The sequence below is a fragment of the Poecilia mexicana genome, unplaced genomic scaffold, assembly GCF_051168715.1.
Source record: "Poecilia mexicana isolate PSO_F unplaced genomic scaffold, ASM5116871v1 scaffold_7, whole genome shotgun sequence".
Classification (NCBI taxonomy): domain Eukaryota; kingdom Metazoa; phylum Chordata; class Actinopteri; order Cyprinodontiformes; family Poeciliidae; genus Poecilia; species Poecilia mexicana.
The window spans coordinates 9321749-9346841 of NW_028263376.1; the positions used below are offsets into that span (position 1 = coordinate 9321749).

The 25093-nt window shown below is 37.0% G+C and overlaps 1 protein-coding gene across 1 annotated transcript in view; it reads right to left on the reverse strand.

Annotated features, from left to right (window-relative positions):
- nphp4 (nephronophthisis 4) overlaps positions 1-25093 on the reverse strand; it is a 169812-nt gene that overhangs the window by 123401 nt on the left and 21318 nt on the right. Inside the window, exons 4-6 of the mRNA XM_088007009.1 lie at positions 24641-24705; positions 13133-13282; positions 10153-10289 (exon numbers count right to left, since the gene is read on the reverse strand). Of these exons, the coding sequence (XP_087863135.1) occupies positions 10153-10289; positions 13133-13282; positions 24641-24705 (352 nt within the window). The remainder of the gene's footprint in view (positions 1-10152; positions 10290-13132; positions 13283-24640; positions 24706-25093) is intronic.

The following is a 25093-nucleotide window of genomic DNA, read 5'->3' on the forward strand; positions in this document are numbered from 1 at the left end:
GCTCATCTTGTCCATTGTTATGTCAGATTGTGGCGTTTTATTTTGCATCATGCAGCTGATGTAACTAAGCTTTATAGAGTTAAGATGTTATACCGCCTTTAGTCTCGCTGTGACAGAGTTGCAGCTATCAGCACAAGTGTGACAGGATATCTGTAAATAATTGCTTTCAGTGACATTCACATCATAATGATGGTGTATATTTCCACAGATTGTCTGCGCTCACTATTTCCCTTCACTGCAGTCTGTGAAGGATGACAGGCAAATGGGTTTGTCTTTTGTTGGACAGGTCTGTCATGAAGTGTGTCAGAGAAAAAATAAAAGAAAGACAGGGGAAAAAGTTGTTTTGGAGACATCCGTTAAAATGCTGTTTTCTGCTCCTTCTGTCCCTCTTTTCTTGAAAGTTCCTTTTTCATTTATTTCATTGCTCCCTTTTTCCTCACTCTGTCAGTTTCTCTCTCTCTCTACCTATCTTGCACACTATCCTCTTTCTTCCCCTTCTTGCCTCTGTCTGCTGTCGTCACATATTTCTTCCTCCCTTGCCGGAATATGAATATTTTAGGGCTAAGAAGCTTACAGGAACAATGAAATGGCCCCAAAGTTAAATTATACTCCATTTCTGTAGTCACTGAAGAGGGAATTCTCAAAGAGATGAATACACCGGTGGATCAGGGGTGTGCCCCTCACTTTTTTTCTCATTTACACAGGTCCTTTATTTAATTTGTTTTTATTCATGTGTTTGATATGTCAGTAACTACAACTTGAATTGCTCAACTTGGGATAGAAGTTGCACAAGCTAATTTTGGACCTCAGCCTATACTGGATATAACATACTACACAGTGGACCTATTTGCCATTCAAACAGAAATGAAACTTGAGACGCTGATATACCTTGCCACAGAGCTGTTGGTTGGTGTTTAGATATTAGCTTAGGGCTCAGACATTTTGCACTGTACTTATTAATCAACCTTAAGCCATGTTTGGTGGTTCTAAGTGTTCAAGTATTTGCGGTTTTGGCTCTTCGTGAGTTGCTGCGCTCAAACGTCAAAAGACTTTTCCAGTCAGTTTTTCCATTCAAAAAAGGCAGCTCACATAAGCACTACCGGGTCAATCTGACAGCAACGCTCTTCAGTGTGGATGCTGCTACTGGATGAAGAACTCTCAAAATTGGTTATTCTTAGCAATAACCAATTGCTAAGTGACGTGTTTATACGTGTTTATACTATAAGGTGAGAGGAAGTAGAATGACATAGGAAACTATTTTCTAAATGAAACTATTTTAAATGAAAAAAATTATTGCTTTACTAATACACTATTAATCTCCTGGTTGTGTACTGCAATGACAACAAGTCTTACTCTAATACATGCAATATGCCTTCTACAAATATTCCTTCAACAAAACTAATATAATCATCAGGTGGATCAGTGGTAGAGTGTACACCACACATGGGTTACAGTCCACAACACAGCTGTTCAAGGGTCGATTCCCGTCCCTGGATGTACTAGATGTACTTCCCTTCTCTCTCTGCCGTTTTTTCTGTCAAGCTACTAATGAATGTAGGCCAGTAGTGCCAAAAAAACCATTAAAATATATGAAAGAAAATATGCTGGAACAACACCAGAAAAAGACATTGTGGCTGATCTACAGGCTGAAAAGAGCAACAGTGGTTAGTGTCTCTTGCATCGTTCCACTTTTGTTTTAAAAACTGAAGTACTCTAAAGTTTCAAATGGCACTTTCGTAGTAGAATCAGGAGATTACATCTTATGAACAAAGCTTGTTTTAGATGCAATTTACTGCTCCAATTGCTAAGTGAGGCAGGTGGGGGGAAAAAGAGGGTGACATATTAGTAAGCAAAACTAATTTAGAGAGAGACAATAGCAATGTAATGGAACTGCTGAAAAATGAAATGGAGTTTATAAAAACAAAAACAAAAAGATTTGAAATAAATGAAAGTACATTCTTGGAAAATTTCAGAAAAGCTAATACCTTTATGGCAATGGAATTAAATGAGTGGGAAAGTTCTCCTAAATGCTCACAACAGAGAACAAGGGTCAGGATAGCAAAATGTTTGACCGTCCACACCTTCAGTAAAGTTACATTTAAATAAATTCTTTGGGCTGTAAGACATTAACGTATTTAAATCTTGTCAATGAGTTATTTATAATGTATGTATAACAAACTGGTCACCTTACAACAAACATGTTTTGTGGTCCACTGCCCATTTCATGTCATTTCAGGTTTGGAGAATTGATCAGACCTTTCAGTGAGTCATATAAAGGCACAAAGAGCAATTTGACCCTCTGCATCTCCAAGGGCCATTGGCACTGTTGCAGCCTGTGGGTTGTGAATAAGGTTCATTATCCTAATTATCCATGCCTTTTATCCACACCTGTGTGTGGATGAAAGGTGTCCCTGGAGGGACATGTAGGATGATCACAACTCTTAATTTTCCAGCGCTCAGGCTAGTTTTTGTTGTGAAGATTTTATCTTTAATGTGCATTTGGTCATTTCATTTAAAACATGTCTTCCAAAAGGTTTGTTGATTTTTAGTTTCTAGTGATGATTTAAAAGAAATGTAAATGCTTACCATTAGAAATATATAAAAATACATAAATAATGTGTTCCGTTACATTTGTTCAGGAATAAGCTGCCGTTTGGCTAATCAGAATACACATACTACAGGTTGTATTTTGCCATTTTATATTACTCTTTTCTCCAGTAAAAGATAATCTGCTGGTCAGAATACAAAGATGCTCACTGAAAAAAGTAAGCTATAGAATTTACCTAATAAATCTGAGGTAACAATTTGCATCGACTCTTTTGGGGTAAATTCAGTACCATATATTGAGTATAAAATAACTGAACAAAAAATATATGAAATACTTAAAGAAATTGGGTAAAATTTACCTCATATTTATGTATATATTCAACAGCTACTAACTCAGTTAAATTGGGTAAAACTATGTCTTGTTTGCTAGTAGGTAATACCTGCTAATTACAAATAAAGGTTAATTAAAATCAGTTAATAACATTACTTATTCTGATAAGGTAAGATTTACCCCCAAAAAAGACATTCAGATCATACACCTTCTCAATGTTTTTAATCCATAAAGTCATCAAAAACAAAAACACAGAATAAACTGCAGCACAACAGTGTCACAGCACATTTCAAATAATGAACCTGCGTTATAACCCAACAACTTCAAATGTTTCAGTAATGTTGGACAATAAAACATATACCTGTTTTAGGACATCCAGACTGCTCAATAAGAAAGGAGTAGATCAGAGAAAAGGAGAAGTGAGGAGAGAAGAGCAGAGGTGCAAGGGATGTCCAATCACATGAAGATTTTCTTATATCTAAACTCTTGTGTTTCTTCAGCCTCATACAAAAGTGACTGGCCAAATCTGCAATCTGCAGGTGTATTTATACACAACAAATAACTGAACTGCCTTGTTTATATGCAGCAATAATACACTAAATTATCAAAAAAATGAATAAAGTGCAGTACAACAGCTTCACACAACATTTCAATGAATAAGCCGAGCCAATTAACAAGGTAGTTATTTTACTGCGGAAAGTAGCTCTGACAAAAAAATGCTAAACAATGGCAACAGCTCATTGTTTTTTTTGTTGTTGTTGTTTTAGCAATCATAGATCTCACACGATCTGGGCTAGGAGCCTAACTGTGAATATATCTCCTTCCACATGCTAATCAATTCAAAGCACACTTGTGAAGCCAACAATATCGAAAAAAAAAAAAAAAAGAATTTTGCTCATCCGGACTAAGGTCTTTACTGTCACCATGACAATGAGAGTGTGAGTTGGTGAGAGACAGAGTGAGTTGCTCCTCACACATTGGATATTAGCTCCCCCATATTGAGCATGAGTCATCTATGGCAAGAAACAGTTGCAGCATCATTAGCAGGCTGCTCTCATCCTCCCACTCCCCCCACTCCTTAACGAATTTTAACTGGCACTGAGCTCTCACTGATAAATCATTGTTGCCCTGCTGCTGAAACACACAATTCCAGCCCAAAATTATTAAGTCAAACACAGTCGTGCTGCTGCCAGTCTGTTTCCTGTTCAGCTTCCGACCATTTGTTCTCGACTAGTATGTTGCACAGCATATGTAAAATTGCACAACCACGAGACTAACGGATCACAGCAAAGTTGGTTCCACACAGAAATAAACTTCCAAGCTGCATGTGTTAAATATATTTATCTCCTTAAAAAGGTTTAATAATACATTATTGGAAGAAAGTTTACCATTTCTAAATACAAATGTTTGTTTTGTATAAGTGATATTTTTTTACCTGCCTGGTACAGTCATTATTAAATAAAATCTGTAATAACTCGAAACCTTCTTTAAAAACACCAAATATTGCTAAACATGCATTAATTGTTCCTGGATTGCCTGCTATTTAAATCCCACCTAATAGCATGTCAAGTAACATCGAGCTAGGTATTTCAGCTTTCCAAACTGCATTTTGCTTCAAATATGTTAGATGTATTCAACAGACAAAACATTTTCCACAAATAATTTGAAGCTACATCCCACAGAAAAATCTGAGGATAGGTGAACTTCTAAGCTGCAGATGGAGCTTGTGTGGCTTCATTTGTCTTTATTTCCACTAGTGTAACACTAATAGATTGAGATTTTGTTTTTAGTAATCTTAGGTTGGTCAGTTCCTCTTCTTATTAATAACAGAGTTAACAAATAATGTTTGTCCACAACCACTTTCATCTTGACCTGAGGCTGACTCATGGTGATCCAAACACCAGTAATGCCCGAGTTAATTACGGTTTTAGCTTTAGTCCATCTAATTTAGGACAAAACAGCAACAAACTGGATTGTGACTTAATTTCCAGCATTTGATTTGGTGGTGGAGAATAGATAATCAGCTCAGGCTCAAAATTTAAAATACTTAGACTGAACTACAGAAAACTATATAGCAGATAAAAGTAAACGCAGATTTTTAAAAGTAGTGGAATGCTTTATTAAAGTGCCATATCGAAAGGAGTAATGTGATGGTAATGCAGCAGTTCTGGATAAACGTACAAAATTTTAAAGTCATCTTTCATTTCAAATTTTCAACCACCTCATTTTTTTTATGCCAGCTTGGCTCATCGCAGATCCTCGATGTTGCAATCTGGCCACTCGCATTTGCATTGCTCCTCTTTTCAAACCTCTTGCATATGTACTTTCCTCTTCGCCATGTCATCTACAAATCTAGGTAATGTTTTCACACACAGCTCAGAGGCTATACTGTCTCTGAGGCAGGTGTATTTTTGGGTGTATACAAATACACCCAAAAATACAAATAGATGTTCTCAGAAGTACTGTGGTTATTTTACGTACCCTTGTTTGTGACATCATCAGAAGAAGCAGGAGAATATCTGCAGGTTTAGATTTGATCATATAATGAAAACAATTTATTACAAAATACCAAAAATAAGCATAGTATACACAGTGTTGTACATATTTTAAGTTTGTTCATATCACAGAGAAAAAGCTGAATGAATTAAGATGTGAGAATGTTGCCCATAGTTCATGTTTCCCCAGTCATTTATGTGTATTGCATCATGGCAAAACCAAATCCCATTTTGAAAATATTCAAACAGCGTGGCACAGGAGCCAACTACTTTTTTTTTTCATGGAGATGTTATAACCTGTCTATTTAATATAGTTTATTTTTCATGTTTGCATCACCAGATTAATTTTGAACATAATTCATGTCATCAAAGTCCATCTTTTTTTTTTTTTTTTTGGATGTCTTTGATGTTGCAGGGACCTGTCTGAAGTTAAAGTCAACGTTCCTAACATCACCTGCAATTTCACCATAACACAGGAAGTAGAGAAATCTGGGGAGTTCAGGTTTGCTCTGGAGGAATTCAACTGGACTCTCTAACATTAAAAATAAACCCAGTGTCCATCAAGTCAATCTAACAGGTTTTATCCGTTTCTACCTGCCGTTGTCACAGACGACCCATTGGCAGTTCAAAAGTGAAACCAAACTGACAACGATGGTCAGTATCTGCTCTTAATAACAATTTGACATCAACATGGTTTAGAATGACAAATTACAAATAGTCATGTCATTCCCCTTTGGTTTTCTCTCCGTCGTAATAAGAATACAATCCAAGATGAAGCCTCAAAAAACGGATGATTAAAGTATGATTTTTTATTGGTATTGTAGATGGATGATGTTCATCTGTCTGATGTAAATGACTGAGTTAAATGTCAACAATACTTGTGTTACTCTTTAAAAAGTAGAAACACATGTGACTCTGTAAGGGCTTGAAAACTACTACTAAATTTAGCAGATGCTCATTACGTATTTTTGTGTAATTATATGAATGAAAATCAAAACAATAAACAGATAACACAAATAACATCATTACAACCAATTACTGATGTTATACTGTTATATCAGTTTTCTGATTTCATTTTTAAAGATTAGATAGCATACTGCGTTGTTTTTTTTAAAGTTTTGAGTAAAACCTGTGATATTCACTCCAGGTGATCATACTGTTTAACCTTGAAGCAGCTCATGTATATAGCATATATCAAATCTCTACATTCAGCAGACCCAAATGCTGCATTAATCACAGCTGTAGATTCTTAGATCTACTAACTAAATATCTCTCTAAAACATTTAGAAACTCTAAATAATATAGAGAAACAGTATAACATAGTTAAAAGTGAATAAATGTATCTTTCCTCACTAATCTGCAACGCATCGTCTGTCTTGTTTGGCTCATAGAGACTAAAATCGTTTGAAGTTTGTTTCAACTAATGTCTGGATCCTCTGTCATTACAAAGAGCTGCATCCCATGGATGGGTGATGTGAGCCATGCCATTAAGCCCCATTCCTTTACACTGCATTGGTTACAGTGGTGACCAGCCGGCAGCCAAACCTTCCTCAGAGAACAATGTGCGAGACGCCTCCCATTTCAGAAATGCTCAACCTCCTTTGTCTTTTTTTTTTTTTTTTTTAATAGTAGCACATCCACAGGGGCAGTCCCACTTGGAGCAAGTTTTGCTCTTTCAGTACAAGTGAAAACTTCCTGGAGCTTTGTTACCAAACTCTTTCTCGTTTCATTAAATCAGCCTTAGGCGTTTTGTTCTGCCTGCAGCATGGCATTGGTCCTTGCCTGCTCCCCTCCTCCTCTTCATCCACTTCTGTTCTCTCTGGTCTTTTGATCAAAAGCTGCGACGGTACAAAAATTCTGACAATATCTCTGGCGCTTTCATCAAGAGAAATAGATTTTATTGGGGCGGAAGGTTAGCAGTTGTGCTACAAGTCATTGAAGGTAATAAACCCTCTGGCTTTGCTCAAGCTGGTGCACTATGGCACGCTTTTTCGAGCAACCCTGGAGGTGAATTGGGCCAGTGTTTTTAACAAGAGGTTACGGTGTGTTTGGAGAGGTTCAGGACAGCAGTTTAACTCAGTCTAAGGCTCACAAAGGTGAGCTATAAATGTGTGGGAAGTAGCTAGAGTAGTTCAAATTACATGCATGTCCGCTTCGGGTGTAGAATGTATGAGAAAGCGAATCATAAAAGAGGCTGGATTGGTCAATGGATGTGAAAATAGCAATACTTATAGGGACATTACGTGAAGACTTTTGGAGCTACAGCTAACAAAGAATTCGTCACATGCTGTGCTGTACAGTCATCTGCCTCCTTTTCCAAGGTCATTTTTAATACCAAACCCCCATTTCTCCCTTGTAACCAGAGTAAGCACATACGTTGGTCTCAAACACTTGCATGCACGCACATTCACCAAACAACAGGAAAACTGAGTCGACGGGTGAGGTGTCACCGTCACTTCGTAGACAGCTTGATGACAATCCAGACGGAGTCACACGTTTAAAGGTCACACACATATCAAGCACACACCCTTTTTCCTTCTCTAGCTATTTCTGTCGCATATACACACAGACACACACCCACACTTTAATTAAAAGCTGTAATCAAGCTGACTTCTGCATGTATTAACACTTCTCACAGACGTGAGAATGCCGTCATACAGCAGTAGCTATAAAGAAGGAAAGAGCTGTGAATACCAAAAAGAGAAAATTATTCACGCTAACATGTCACTTAGCTCACGGAGGGAAACTTGTACTTGACTTTTCATTGTCTGCACTTGGATATAGAGAAGGTGTTATACACATATCCACAGAAAGACTTGACTGCATACGCAAGAATAAAAGTTTAATTGTTTAATGCTTGAAAATAAGTTCAACAGCTCAAAAGGCTGATGAACACATCACTTTGAGCCAAAGTTACGTCTACATTACTAGACATTCTATATATTTGTACAAAAGAGTAGGCAGAGTAAGGTAATCATCATCATTTATCAACTACAAGCTTTTATTAATGCTTTTACAGATTTTGAATGTTCTGCAGTGTGAGAAAGTGTTTGTCCCCATCCTGATTTCCTATCCTTTACATGTTTGCCACACTTCAATGTTTCAGAGCATCAAACCAACCCAAAAGACAACATAAGCAAACACAGACTTGATCAGGAACTTCAGTGTTTCTGGCTCTGACTTCCGAGCGTCTGGCTAAGTGGTTCTCCTAGCCGTAGCATTCTAGTTAGTCCAGACTTCTTGCTGGCACCTAGACATTGCCCTGATGAGAAGGAAAGCACCCAATTCATCCAACTTATGATTAATTGTCAACTAAATTAAAAGTAGTCCCAATCAATTAACTAGTAATGTCCACTTAGACCAACTTTCAGTGTTGTGGTGAGGGACCCTCCAGTTATCCTTAAGCTGAGGCAGTTATAATTGAAGTAAAGCTGAAAAGAAAAGTAAAATGTTCCAAATAGATTCAAAGGTGGGATGGAAAATGCACTTTATGCAGTCGTGTTTTGAAATATGAAGACTCGTAAAGTTTCACCTTAATAGCGCTCCTTCAGCTGAGCTGCATGGCAAAACAGCACCGACTTCATAGCTGAAAATCACCGATTTGCCAAAAAGGCAAGGATGTGATAACAGAAAAGCGAAGGGTATCACACATTAAAGTAGTAAAATGACAGGAAAAAAAGGCATGATGAGAATAAGCGAGGATGAATCTGAGGGCTTTCATGAGTTAAGGTACTTCATGGAGCCAAGCTTTAACATTTTGAGACATAAATTAAAATGAGCAAATAGAAAGGCAAAGGCCAGTTTTATTTTTAAAAAATTCAAGGAGAAAATGCAATCTCTGACACACTAAGCATGAATTTATCAGGTGGTGGTCCAGTGTTGACTATATGCTTAACATAATCAACTCGCAGTGCCCTGCGTTTGACTTTGAGGATTCGAGCCCGGGAGTAGCAAACAGCAGTGAGACGGTTACAATGACGGACAGCGTTGTCATAACAATTCTCATCCCTCCCAAGGACACATCTCATTTAAGCTCAAGTGAACAGATAGTGTGCAGCCACTTTACATATATTTGGTAGTCCAAAGCTGCACCTGTCAAATAAGGTTAACCATCAGGGTTGCTATAGACAAGAAAAAGGGAAGAAAACAGATAAGCTCGATCTACTTTGCAAAGGATATGGCCTAAATGGCAGTGGCAGCTGTAAAGTGGGCCTGTGCTTGTATGCCAAGGAAATGAAAAGTGGGATCAAGGAAATCATCAAGCTCCAGAAAGCAGTGTTGGCAAAGGTGTGTCAATGCCATTGTGCCCATCTATAATTTTAAAAAGTGTGGTAAACAGTAACCTCAGAGTGATGAATTGTACGCAAGATAATATTCAGGCATTGTATGTGTGCCTAGATAGGAGAGTGACAGCGCTATTTACTGTTTGTTGAGGTAATTTGTTCTCCCTTGTAAACACATTCTGTATAATATGCATGAAAATGCTGTAGGATGTAAGATAAGGTAAAAGACACACTGCTTTAAGAGTGTAGATAAACCAGAATGCATCCCTCAGTCTGCACTTGGAGCTCGTTTTTCCTCACTGAATTTCTATTCAGTTGTAAAAGCAATTCAGCTGTCAGAGCTGTAGCATCCTGCAAGATTTTATATATTTAAAAAAAAAAATCCCCCAATATGATTACATACCCATCGCAAGAAACTTTATTATGGCTGCAGAAAATATGTCAAAGGCATATGAAAAGTGAAATGATTGTGCTGGTTGCGAAGACTTGGCCTTACTGTGTTTTGGCAGTCAGCATTGATGAGCTGCAACAGAAGGCTCTCAAACTTCTCCAGGGAAGGCTGGAGGGAAATGGTCAGTTTATCCAGGGTGAAGGGCGTCATCTTGAGCAGCTGAGGCCTCAGCAGAGCGTCTCCTGAGAACAGAGAGAGTATGGCGTCAACATACACGCACACGCATATACCCAGTATTTACACGACTCTTTTCAATAACCTTCAAAGCCCCCACTGAGAGAAAAGGGGTTTTTTCTTTGGGGCTAATGAGGAGGGTAATACACCATCTTTGATAGTGTGATAGTAGTGAAGTCTAGCATGACAGAAATGTGACTCAGTACAGATAAAACAATGAATCACTAATTTTTAACCAATCCATACATTCATGGGAATTGCATGTAATTTACCAAAAATAAATTCTAGCATTATAAATGACTGGAAGCACAAAGGTGACTGATTCTGACAGACAAGGTTACATCACTGTTTTTTGAAGGTATGTATATAATTTTTGTCCCAAGAAATGCTTTGTTGACTGGAACTTGATAAATGTTCAGCATGTTCATTATTGACTAGTGACTAATCAGGGCATGCTGTAAACAACAGTCTTCAGTCTGGATGTTGGTACTGAGTGAGGAAGAGTTGCAATTTAATAATTTCGGTATCAGTAAGGCGTTTAGAAAAGAAAGGGACATGTGAAAGGTTTAAAGTTCTATTTTAAAAAAATCAGTACTTTTGTATGATATCAGGGTGACACCATTGTTGTTGTTGATAACAGGAAGGCTAAATGAAGAACTGGGTTATAATCTACCAAGATCAGAAAAATATTGTATTTTAGAGTACAGTATTGAGAGTAGATTGACATCTGTTCAAAGTCCTTTTGTCAGCTTGTAAAAAGTCAGTTATAAGGAACTGATTTAAAGCTAATCAAGTGATAGAAAATGTTGACTGTAATATATTGGGTAACTTTTTAAGAAGAAACCTGTCTAGAAAAATGGACAATGTCTGCAAGAACACTGTCCATCATAGAGTTTGAGTGGTACTCAAAACTCTATGATTGTTTTGTGTGCTTTTAATAATAAAAATTAAACCAAAAGAGACCATATTAGAAAATGTTCTTGATATAAATTGAATCAAAACTGATTTAAATGAAGTATTTCAGTCAATGGATGAAGTTTGAAAGTTTGACTTCCAGACACAACAAAAACGGGCAGCTTGTTTATATTTGGCTAAAGAGTAATGCCTCTATCCAGTGTTTCATTGCAGCTCCTGTCTCAGAAGCACAAAGTCTAGTTACTCTGAATGCTGTGCGAATATCAAGCTGGTGGCTGTGGTCTTAAAAGGCAGCTTAGGTCTCTGCTGCTCACAGCCCCAGAACATGAAGAGGATTAGCTTGCTACCATACCTCCCACTGACTCCCAATGATTATAGCTCTGCTCTGTCAGACTTCATTACGTTCCCCCTTAGAAACTTACTTTCTAAGTACTGCAGACATTTCAACTTCTGCTGAAACCAAGTTTCTAAAAAAAGACCACTGTGATGAATGTCCTGTATGTTATTGTGACAGCTGGAGGAAGATGAATGTGCAGTTTTGTATGTAATAATGGATTACGCTTGATGTACCAAATACGATAAGTTAAGCCAAGTCATATATGACTAGATTAAATTCAAAAGAACGTATTTAGTTAGTTTACTTCTTTGTTCAGCAGTTTGGCTGAGGGCCCAAAGAGCAATGCTACAAAATCTGTACTTCTGTAATTTTGGAATGAGAAGTCCACAAAAACACAAATACGTCTTTGTAGATTTTTGTTAACTTGTGATCATAACTATGTAAAATTAAGTGGTAAAAATCCTGTCAGAGGACAAAGTATGGTATTTGAAAAAATATTGTCTCAATACGTCTTTCAACAAAATAAAGAATCGTTCAAGAAATGAACAATACGGACTAAAATTAACTGCTAAGTTATGAATGGCTATTAATAGTAAAAATCATTTAATAGAGCAGAGTAAAGAGTGTTTAAATAAATGTTCATTTTATGGTTATCCATGTGAGCAAAAAAAAGATAAAATACTGTCAGCTGTTTGGATGATGGTTGCTCTTGAATGTTGCAATATTTCTCTTATATTTAACTTTAATTGCCCAGCTCCTGAATTCATCTGGTAATGCAGAACTGGGAAATCCAAATGTTAAAGCAAGACAGGAGTGTCCAACAGCAGCTGTTTCCGCAGGCACTTATAATGAGCACCCAACCTCTGCTTGACTGATTCATCCAACACCATGAGAAACTAAAGCAATGAAAGCTATTAGCAACATCAACATTTTTTGGTGAGGCCAAAAAAAATACTGGCATATTTTACAAGCTCAAAATAATTTATTTTTAGAGTATTTCTGGGAACCCAGATATCACATTTCCTCCTTGTGATACACAGATAATTTAATATTTCAGATGATGCAGGCAAAAGACTGATAGAAAACTACTACACTTTTCAACAAATTGAGCTGCTTGGAATATTTACAACAGTGAAAAAACACATGCAAGCATAATGTGAAAACTGCAATGTTGCTCATTAACACCGTTTTAAAACCAAACCTGTCAACCCAATAACCAGATGTAGGTTGAGCAACAGAATCCATGTTGGTTACCCAGGCTGAATGCTCAACTAACTAGCCAGTTTCTATCAGCTTGTTATGCTTGTTTTTCTTGAAAAGGCCAGAGAGAAAAACAATGTATTGCACTGTTACAGTAGCAGTAGGAATAATAGGAGCTTTTCTGTTTTAAATAATAATAATAATAATATGTTAGACATTGTTGTTTGAATTTTTTTTATATACTAATGCAGACTGTAAAGACCGGTAAAAAATAATAAACAGGCTCTTGGATTATGGCAGAGAAATCCCCCCATACATTTCCTAATACTCATCACTGTGCAATCACAGTTTATTCTCCTAAACTGAAGCCTCATGTTTCACCAGATGTAAAAAGCTCACCTGCTGGAGAAGGAATGAGCCCAGGTATGTTGTCCTCTCCAGACACAAGAGCATGCTCAGGCAGCAGATGCACTGCAGAATTCAGTGAAGGATGTGTTTTCATCACACAGTCCAAATGTGCTCCATCAATTTCCTTCAATAGGTTGCCATCTGCAAAAAGACAACAAAAGGCATAATTTCATGAGAAGCAAGCAAAACTTTTTGCTGAATACAAACGAGTTCAATGTGATATTTCAACCTGGCCATTAGCATCAGCCCATTCAAATAAAGGTTATCCATCTTTTTGGTGTCAGGTTCTAATATCCCCTCCAGGAGCAGGGAAGTCACCTGGCAACATGGCATCCAAAGTGCACCCAATTTTTCAATCTTTCATTTGGCTGTTTGTGACGTAGCTGCAATGTTCCACTCCGCTGCAGGCATCATTTTCACGGACTAAAACTGAAATGACAGCCATTCAGCTCGAAACCCAAAGAACCGCTGTGGCGCAGATGAGGCGCGAGACATGAGCAATGAGTTAGACATTGTCATCTTTCACGGAGGTCATTCAGAGACAAGTAGCAACCCACAACTCCTGTCATCAACACAAAGCACAGCTCATTTGGAAGGTTGAGGATAGTAGTGTTAGATACGCTGACGTACGTTGGCTTCGATCAAGCCTGACCAGCATAACAATCTTTCACCGTGGCAGGGTTAATGACTGGACCTTGAACAGCACCAGTTACGACAGAGCAAGCTTCAGTCATGCTCATGAGTGGCTCAACAAGTTGGTACGGCACAATCTGGAGGGGAGTCATTGTACATGGAGAAATGATGCTTCAACTTGAGCTCACCATTTTGATTTCTAATCGTTTCTGAAACTTGGTTGTTTGCTTTATTTCCCTGTCAGCACCCGTGAAAAACTACCACTTCAACTGAACACTTATAGACCCATTAATTTTGGCACATCCCATTCTTTCTTATTGTATACAGTCACCCGCTCCCCTTAGCTGCACTCTTCTGCAAACTAAATACACAGTTCATCAAAAGAGGGGTAAACATTTACTGTCTGAAAGCACTCTTGGACTAACAGATTGTTTGAAGAAAGTGTCTGTAGTAATTGAAAAGCTTACATTGAGAAAAACATCTGAAGAAGACCTATACATGGAGACCATAAGAACAGTTTATTGAAGCTTTACAGCCTCTTGTTTAAGAACGACAAACAGCACTGTCACTATGAACATCCACTAAAATTATGAATGTCTGACATTCAAATAAGAACAAGCACTGCTGATTTACAGGACCTTTCCTCCATATACAGTCTCCATCATTCAATATCAAGCAACAAGACGAAAGAAGAGGCATTTGAACATCACATGATGCTGCTCAAATGCCTCAGAGTAAAGCATATCAAACATCAAAAGGATCAAATCCAGGATTTAAGCTGTGATCAAAATACTGGGGGATCCAACTGAGGACATTGTGACTTTAGACTTCTCCATTTTTGGACTTGGTGTGAAAATGTAACATTTATTTTGCCAAAGAAAAATTATGTTAGCCTTTGTGATTCTTCTACAATAATGTTTTGAAACCAACAGTAATCATGTGTGCTGAAGCAGGGGAATGCCTAAAATTTGCAGGGCAGTGTGCCTTCAGAACCAGGGTCCCCTTGGCCATGTCCTGTCTGGTGACTAGCAATAAAGACACCAACTGCCATAAAAAAGGTATAAAATAAATTGTTAATGTGATAGCATACACAATTCTACATATATATTTATTATGGGGTTTTTACATTTATATTTTGTTGAACAACTAAATCACACATATCATTAAGAAACATGAAACTGTCCAAGGATAAATTGATTAATTGTTTCTTTATAAACCTGCTCCTTTGTCAAATAACCAAACAAACTGAAAAATCACGTACAGTTAATAGCTTATCAAAAAAAAAAAAAAAGGTTGGCAATACTTTGGCCATTTTGAGGGCAAAGCAACTGCCTTGATCTTTTAAGTCACTGTGGGGGAGATTGAGGGAGAAGGATGAAGATGGACTGGATCCCTGCGTTCTTCCCTCTGCTAGTGACTCATCTCTGTCAAAAAGCTTCGACTCTCTCCTGCAGCTCGCTTACAACAAGAAAGGTGCTTACTTCTAAAAATGAAAATGGAAACCTCCATGGTTGCAGCACAGTTTAACCTCTTCTGCAAACACTTTGAGTCACAGAAGAAGCTTTTATTGAAAAGCCATTTCTTACCGTAACACAGCAAAAATGAATGAAGAAAGGAGAGGGAGAAAAAAAAAAAGCAAAATCATATTACTTTCTTGCCACAGATGGCGCCCAGGTGTCAGATTCTTTTTCATCATTTATGTCTTGGTATTTATTATGCATCAGGCTCATGTTGCAGTCAGATGCTGTGCATAGATTAGAGAACTATTCCAAAATATCCTTACAGCAGTACCAGTGGTGTGGTACCTCAGAGTTGGTTGAGCAGCTACTTGGCAAGAGATGTGAAAAACGGGAACCTGGAAGGCTTGGGGGACAAAAATGACTCAGAATGAGGAAAACAGAAATTGTAACTCTGGGAAAACACTAAAACAGAAGAAACAGCATGCGAACACGACATGAAGTAATATTTATATTCATCAGTGTCAACTAACAATCACTGACAGAAGGATTTTAATTCCACTATGTAATATGTTATAATCACACATGTTCTGTGCAAAAATTGGGTTGGCAGTATAAATTATTTCCACACTGTTAGGTCCTGTGGAGAGCTGGATATGATGATTGCTGGTATTACAACACAAAAGGAAGCCAGGTATTCTGGTCTACATTGCAGTGGCTTGCAGATCATGATTTCTGGTTGGCATGAACAATTCTTTCTAAATGCTAACCAGAGCTAATCTGATCCGTGTTTCAATGGAGTGTTAAGATACACACCTTTGGGTAAATAATGTGTCGGCATCGCTTTAGTTTATGTAGCTACTTCTTTTGTTAAATCAACAGAACAACATGAATCAGAAAAATTCAGTGCTAAGAGGTCCCAACATGTAGACATGAATGCTACTGAATATATGCAAGTGTTACTCAAAGATCACACCAAATATTTCCTTTTAACATAATTATTTTAACAACATAATCTCATGCTATTCTATGCATATGCTCTGTCTGCACCATTTAAGATCTAATCATCTCATTGCCAAAATGTTCGAGTGGTTTCAATAAATAAGCAGCTCAATCTATTTTCTATATAGTGTAGCTAATAAAATATCGGACTACTTGGGGTAAACACTGCACATAGAGCGTTGAACTTTCAGCCTAAGATGGTTAAGTAATCATTAACTATAGAAAAAAATGATTTTAGTGATATTACAGTAAAAGCAACTTACGCTATAAACATGTTACACAGTAGGGGTGTATTAAAAACAATACCTCTGTTAACAGGACAGGACTTTGTGTTGTAGCATGCTATTCATTGCCTTACATCTAGATTTGTATAAAAAAAAAGTGTTCATAGATACACCAACAAAATATGACCAGAAAAGAGAGTGGATCTTTTCTGTACTCTTCCACTGAGAAGATCAATCTGCTTTGGACATCTGGTGAAAATTTCACTAAAAGTAATAAAGCCCAGCAGGAAAAAAAAAAAAACATTTCTGGAACTTTAGCCAAGACTGAATAAGTGATCGAATGTGTACTTGTAAGAGATGCTGCCTCTAGTGTTTCTGTAGCATTCAACTTGCTCATTAGTACAATAGAGACATTTGAATATGTTACATGATGAATACTGAATACATTTTTAAAAAAACTAAAAACACAGCAACAAAGTGGGTCAAACGACACAGAAATTTTCATATGGTAATTATGTGGCACTTCTTTCTCTGTCTAGACTTGTTGCTTTTACTCTCAGATGCTAAATCTACTCATTTTAATTGTGCTGCATATACTATTAATTAAAAGATTAAAAGACAATTATCCATTTATTTTGAACAGCTCGTTTAATCTTAGGAGTTTTAATCCAGTTTCAGCATCTAAATGTAGTTACATATATGGATATCACGCCTGTGCTCTATTTATTCATGAATGCCATTTGGGGGGTGGGGGGGGGCATTCAAAACATATTTTAAAAAAGTACCTGAAGTAATAGGATGTGCAGCACGTGCATAAAAATGACCCTGATAATATGCATGTAGAACTATATTCGTATGTAGGACATATCAGGAGTTACCCTGCATACATGAACACAATGAAACTCCCTGTTGATATACTTTAACCTCCTACCAAAAAAATGCACAGCAGAGATGATAATTCTCCATAAAATTTTCAGGAACCTCAAGCTGTCCAAAAACATACCAGTGCTTTTTTTACTGTTACATCACTCAATATTTTCACTCGCTGCATGTTGAAGGGATGAAGAAATCGTACCACAGGAGACAAGATGGAACTGCAGAGAGTCTAACACTGCTCAAAAAACATATCAATAATCAAACACCTGGTCGTATTTAAATCCACATCTGCACTGCAGAGAAAATGTTGTATTTGAAAATTCATACCTTCCTGATCATTCGCAGTTTTAAGATTTTCCATCAGGGAAGTATTTTTAGCTCCATCAATGCATGCTTCTCTGTATGTAAACGTGCAATAAAGATTTGTGCAAGTAAAGAAAGTAACAGCTTATGTTGATTTGCACCAGAAAAAAAGAAAGTCACAGCGATGCCCTTTTCTAAGCCGTCTCTGTATTTTTACAATTCAGGTAAGATTAAGCAGACGTTTATTTGAGCCGATTAGCATTTGAAGAAAAAAACAGAAAAAAGTACACTAGAGCTTTTCTTGAAGGAAATATATTTCTTCACTGTAAACTCAACCTTAACATAGTTTTCATCTCAAATCACACTAAACTCCAAAACAAATTATTTCCATCCTGATGTAAATACTTTTGATAAACATTTTCTTCAATACTATTTATGTTGGATTCATGCATAAACAGTTTTTTTTTCTTTTTTATCTAAAATCAGCAATGGTTAATACTTAAATCTTAAATCAAGTGTTTCATGTCAGCAACAAACATATGCTGTGCGTGGATAAAGCAAAACAGATTATACTTGTTCACAGAATTGAAAACAAAAACTGTTCAGGATTCCTTTGAAGTTCACTGAAGAAGCAGTAAGTTTTGTGTAGGTGATGAAGAGGAATGTATAAATAAAAACCATGTTAAAGAAGCCAAAGTGTTTCTTCATCTATAGTACAAGGAAGCATTTTTGTTCACCAGAAACAAAACATGTCACAGCACTCTTTTCTTCCCCTACACACAAAGTGAATGCACTATTCTATGGCACAAGATAAAGATATGCTAATGTGAACACAAACTACCATCTGTTTAACACATTAAGAGGTCTCCAGAGTTGCCCCCCCCCCTCCTTCCTTCTGATTTTGTCTTTTTTCTGTTCCTTCCCCTTTCCTCCCAGTTGGTAAGAAGAGAAGCTCAGATCAAACCAATATGTTTATGCCTCCTTTTGCACTGTCTTCTCCCTCCTGTTTTTGCATCCCTGGATGCAATAAACTTTATGCAACTTCTCTCCTGTTGTCATCCCTCCTTTTCTGTCTGAAGACCCAGACAGAATTTTGATTTGTCTGCCAGGATTAGTCTCTTTTTACTTAAGCTTCTTTTTCTGTCAGCATCAGAACCAACAGCCAGTTCTCCCTGTGTTTATGAACATAGTCACTGTATTTCAGCTCAATCCTCAGGCACAGATGGAATTATCTAAAGTAATAACATTTAAGAAACAATGATAATTACATTTTGACTCACTATTGAGAATTTGGACATTTCATCACTTTGAGTTCCTGCTCTTAACCTGACTATGAAAGGCAATATTTTCAAGAGAGAAGTGTGCGTTAGAGTCTGTGTGTTAGCATTTCCTACATTGTGAGACCCACTTTTCAAACAAATACTACGCTGTGAGGAGCCGCTGGTCCAAAGAGGGCTACAAAAAAAGCATTGCCGTTTTTTAAATTAATATACAAAACTGCACTGACTTCCATTCATTTTTCTTTCTAAGTCCTTGTGAAGATAGAAAGACGTGTAATGCGTCTTTGCTTCTGTATGTGTGTGTGTGTGTGTTTTCATAAAACCAAGCTAGTGACTGGCAAGGCATAAACACCAGTCACTTGGTAGAACCTACACTGTATCCCACCCATCACCTTTTCTGGAATCTACTAACATAACATTCCTGCACATCTAAATCCACACACAGTTCTTTGACTAGATAAAACAAGTACAATTTCTTGGATTTCCAACAAATAATTTAAATTACTGACATTCCACAACCGGTATGGGAAATATGATAGAAGATCTGATAGTATAATTTATAGACCGAGATCTAAAATTCTACTTTTTGGCTACGCTTCCATACAAGCAGAGAGGAACTAGCAGGAGTACTGGGATGGCTGTTTTCATTAATAGGGGCAAGGATTATTCTGTATTTTTTATGGAATAAGTGGAAGCTTAGAGGTATATGTAAAAAGTTTATTTGAAGTTCTCTAAAGAAGTAAATTGAAGACTGAAAAAGACTGAAAAACACATTATTGCTCCTGAAAACAACGAGAACAAGCAACAACTTGGTATATTGGCCTCTTCTATCAGAAAAAGTTCTTTGGTCCACTTATTTGGTTTGAACCAAAAACAGAATTACTTTTTTAGTTTGGTCCAGTTTGCTTTCACATTGTGCTTTGTTGCAAGTGGATTACGATTAGTAAACAAAGCTAAAATCATTGCTTCAACCAACCAAAATGATGGAAGTGGGACAGAACAGAAAAAAAACAAACATTGGATGTCATTTCTGTCGTGAATGTTAACAGAACACATGTTCCAGTATTTACAACTGCAATACCATTTTAAATATGGAGAGCAGCACATTCAACGCTGCAAGCCAAAGACGATCTGGTGGTCTGGGTATCCTGACCAACATGCTGCCAAGCAACGGTGGCTTGTGAAGCCCAAAATAATAGTTCTCTTATAATATCTGGGGCTCTTTCAGGGAGTGTGACAGCGAGGAAGAGCAAGACTTTCAGTAGACAACAGGAAGGCTAAGCAAAAATTGCTCTGTTTTATCCCTTTGGGCTTCCAGATGGAACATTTTCAGAAAACAGGTGCCCAAATTAAACAGCATTTCAAGCTGGATTTCTTCATCAATATTCTGAATTGGGCCGGGGAATGTTGACATCTATGTTCATGCCAGTGGTTTTCAATCAAGTTCTGACACATTTGCTTTTACATTGTGAATTCATTTAGCACAACCTGATCTTAAAACTTTTTACATAATTTGTCACTTTGCACACACACAATGCACTCACTGAGATTATTTATTTTTCCTTTAGTTTCACATTGAGAAAAAAAAAACATGAACACATTTTCTTATGCAAAAATCATGACACTGCCTTCCAGGAGGTAAAAGATTCTCATTTTTGACCTTTTCTTTCTGTCTGATTTGCTGAATGTTGTGGCACTTTCTTGTGTGCTGTAATCACAAACGCTACATTTTACCACAGTCAGTGGATAAATGCCGACCTACCAGAGATCTCCTGTGGACAGAGTAATACAGCTGCCCTTGTAAAGGAAACAAGCACCAAAGTTTAAAAAGTAAGACACAGATTTAATTTCTATTTCTCAATAACAAAGCTTCTTACAAACAGTGCCTTGCAAAAGTATTCATATCCCTTAAACTGTTCAAGGGATATGAACAATTATCACTTATTATTCTCATTATCTTCAGATAAAAAACATCGCAAACTTATGAAGCAGACTGTTCTGATAATTTTATTATGGAAGTACCTTTGGGAAAAAAAAGAGCTTTTGGGATAAATTGAAATATTTAGTTGTTGTTTTTTTTATTTCACTATAAAACAAAAATATCTATAAGAAACAAGGATGGGAACAACAACAACCGACTGAAAATGAGGATTTCTCATCAAGGAACATCAAGCCAACAGTGTTAGACATGCATGTGTTGCCTTAAGGTTATAGAGCACGCCCAAGAGTCATGATGGCTTATTACTTAATGATGAAATTAGATGAAACACAAAAGCTATTGGTTTTTTTTTTCCAACATGTTCATCTCATGGGAAAAAAAAGAAAAGAAAATGTATCTTGTTGTGATAAATCATAATCTTCAAAGGGCTGTTTTTAATGTTATTTACATAACACGATGAACCAAGCATGGTTTTCTCTAAATTATACAAACAACTCAAACATTTGAAAAACATTTAAATTTGTAATAAGTGCAGGCTCAACCTTTCGTGGCGTCTACATAATGATCCTGATCCTTTAGATTGAGCGGGTATAACAAGTAGAATAATTTGAAGTTTATATAAATATATATTTTTTTTGTTTGTTTGTTGTTTTTTTTTGTTCTTTTTGTTTTTACGAAAAACTTTTTTTACAGGTGTTTTCTGGGTGCTTTTAGGGGAGTGTCTGAAAGTATTGTTGGGACTAAATAGCCACATACATAATATACTTTTCAGCAACAGTGAGTAAGCCTCTTACTCTTATTACTGGAAATTATTTTAGAGTGTTGTTTACACTTTGTATAAGAGATGGGCTGACTTCTACCCTAAAAGACAAAACAGGATCCTTATTCCCGAGTTGAAGTTCACTGCCTGGCCAAAGAAAAGTCGCTACTAAAGACAAAAAGGCTGCACACTCGCCTGTAACTTTGATGAGAGCACTTATCTGCTGTGGCATTGTTTCGATAAGCTTATGCAATGTCAAAGGATTTATTTCCATCCAGTGTTGGATACATTTTTCACCAAGATCTTGTATTGATGATGGGAGAGTCCAACCACTGAGCAAAGCCTTCTCCAGAACATCATAAAGAATCTTAATGAGCTTCAGATCTGAACTCTGTGGTGGCCGATCCATGTGTGAAAACAATATCTCATGTGCTCGAGTCCAGGCTTTATGCTCTCTTGCAAACTAATCAGTTAGCCTCACTGATTAGTGGTTTTCTCATGGCTACAGTTCGAATCACTTGAATTCCCTTCACACTGTGTGCAGAAAAATGCTTTCACTTTCAATATTAAACTAGTAAATACTGTTGTTTCTCTTCGATTTGGTGACACCAAAAGTTTAAGTGATCACTGATCACGGTCATTCGGGTTTTTTTTTTTTTTTTTTTTTTTTTCCAGACATTTTTTCCTCAAAGACAATGGTTCCTCACTATCCTTCCATTATAATGCAGAATAATGCATTGGATAGTTTTCAACCTAGTTTTAGTAGTTCCTGCAAACTTCCTAGATGTTTTCTATTCCTCAAGCATCCCAATGATTTGACCCTTCTTAAAACAGATTAACATCTTTTCCATGACCACAGGATGCCTTTCCACATGGGTGTTAATCAAATGTGAGAAGCTACTTATTGTGTCAGCTGGGGTTAAATAACTTACCGATTTGTTCAGTTAAATTTGGGTGGTAACATTTTAGGGGCCATACTCTGTATTTTTTGAAAGGAGCTAAAAGACTTTTCCAATTGATAAACCAGGACCAGTGCTTTATGCAAATCACGGAGGAAGACTGTGAGGTGCTATGCCAATAGCACTAACCTTGATGAGCATCTCAGACTTAGTCACGCTACAGAATATGGTGACGACAGGAGGCTGCCATCTGAAGAGGAAAGGAAAGGTGGCATATGGGCGACACAAACTTCAATCGGTTAGTGCTTTGGCAGAGATACTGGCATCAGAGTGTTTTATGTCACTGGAGATTTCTTCCAGTAAAACATGTTCTGTCATAATTTACTGACTGCCGACAAAACATATCTCATAAATACGTACTGTAGTCATAAATGATTTTAATTCAAATTTAAGCAATAAAACTAAAAATATGTTTTGGAAGCCATGAAGATACGTAATCAAAATGTAAAGTTACGAATCACTTCACCTTATGTGAATAGACTGCGGTTTACCATTAAGTCATGATAAAATCCAATCCTGTGTCAGGAATTATAAATATTAAGAGTGGACTTAAAGTTGATTAATCAGTGTGTAACTCATTGTTGAAACCCACGTGAAAGCTGGAGAAATGTAATAAACTGAGGAAAGTCTATGAACACCCGTCAGGAACAAAGAAACAGCATAAGCCAACTGTTACATATCAAAGCGGGGATTATTTTAATTTTTGTTAGTCTCCTCTCAGAAAGGTGTGTATTTGTATGTTCCATGCAACTATAAACTATATAATGTTAACGCTGCCTTTCCATTCTGTAAAATGTTTATGAACTAGTGCTGATGGGGCTTTAGAAAGAGATTTGTTTTTGTCTGTCGATAACTTCAAATATGTAAAATGAAGTCTGAGAGTAGTCCTCATTAAACGTCATGAGCTTTATTCTGAATGCAAGTGAATGAAGAATGCTGTAAAACTACAATATTCACTGTAAAAAATAATGTATTGACCAATAGGTTTTCATACAGACAATGTGACAGATTCCAGCAGTATAATGATTATGTTGAAAGCTTGAAACTGAACTACGGTAGGAGATGTATAACAATTTATGTTTATAATTGTGTCACTCTTGTTAAATTGAACTTTTAACCTCAATTGTATCTGCAGCGCATCAACAATGTCCTTTTCCTTCTCTAAGGCCAAATTGCATAATGTTGAACTTATTACAAATTAAGTAAATAAAAAGTCTGACCCTCAGGGATTTTTTTCCCTTCAGAATTCTTTCACACAATCGGGAAGGAAATTACCACCATAACGACGGTGCTTTAGACATAAGACACACAACCGAGTATTTCACAGTGAAAAGATAAAAAGCATGTACCCATGCTACAGTGGATGAAAGTTAAAGTGATATAAAGGGGTTTAAACCATATAAAGGTAAACAAGAATGCCTGCAACATGACTCGTAAAACAGAGAAGCAGAATCCCACTAAACAACAGGTTGACATTGAATAATTCAGGGAGCATAAGAGTCCGTTTGAGAGCAAGCTTTCTAATATTCATGTGACATGATAGCCAAGACAGGAACTCTGGCTCTCGCCGGGCACAATGTTATTCACACGGTAAGGCACAGCAGTGTTTTGTAATTCATAGCCCTGGTTTTAAGCCAGCTATAGACATATCAAAACCAACCATGAGCCTCAGCAGTAGCTAAGTAGTTTAAAAAAAAATTATCAAATTTTAAACTAAGCTGAATCAGATATCCAAGGACAAAAAACACCTCTCATCCAAAGGTCTGACAATAACTTTCCAATTTTGGAAGAGGCAGGCGATGAGCAGTTTCTCTTCTCTAAGCATAGTATAGCTAAAAATGGTGGATCAAGAGGTATAAGCATTTTAAAAGTCACCTGAAAGTAAAGCAGTCATTTATTTACTGTCCTAAACATTTGCCATCTTGACTTTGAATCATATCACATGGCTAAAGATCATGTGGATGCAAGTACCTCAGTAAACAAAGGAAGCCTTACCACCTTGGAAATAGAGGCCCCTAAATCCTGCATGTATTACTCTAGAAAAATGGTGGACAAATTATTCTTACAGTCAACCGAATCCTTCAGTGAGGGGTGGAGGAGGCCTCTTGGTGATCCATGGTGTAGATTCAGCCTGTGGAATAAAGTGGAACAGATCTTAAAAGCAGGCCTGCAAGCTATAGTAGATCTGACAATCTTAATTTAGCACTTGACCCGTTTTTAAGGGCATTGCACTGATTGCATCATTAGAAAAGCTGGGAATCAAAGTATTACATTCACCAGTAATCAGATAGGTTGTGCTTCTCATGTCTTAGTCTGCCTGCTTTCAGCCAGAAACGGTTACTGTTGAGGTAGTACTCTGCATAATTAAGATGCCTTGCTAAAAAGACATCCTTCTTAGAATCCAACTGGACTACAGTTATTGAGATGTTCCTCAAAACCTACGAAGGTAGAAATCAGTTTTACATGCTGCAATGCAAAGGTAATTTAGGTTGCAGTGCGGTTTGTGGTAAAATAGCTGC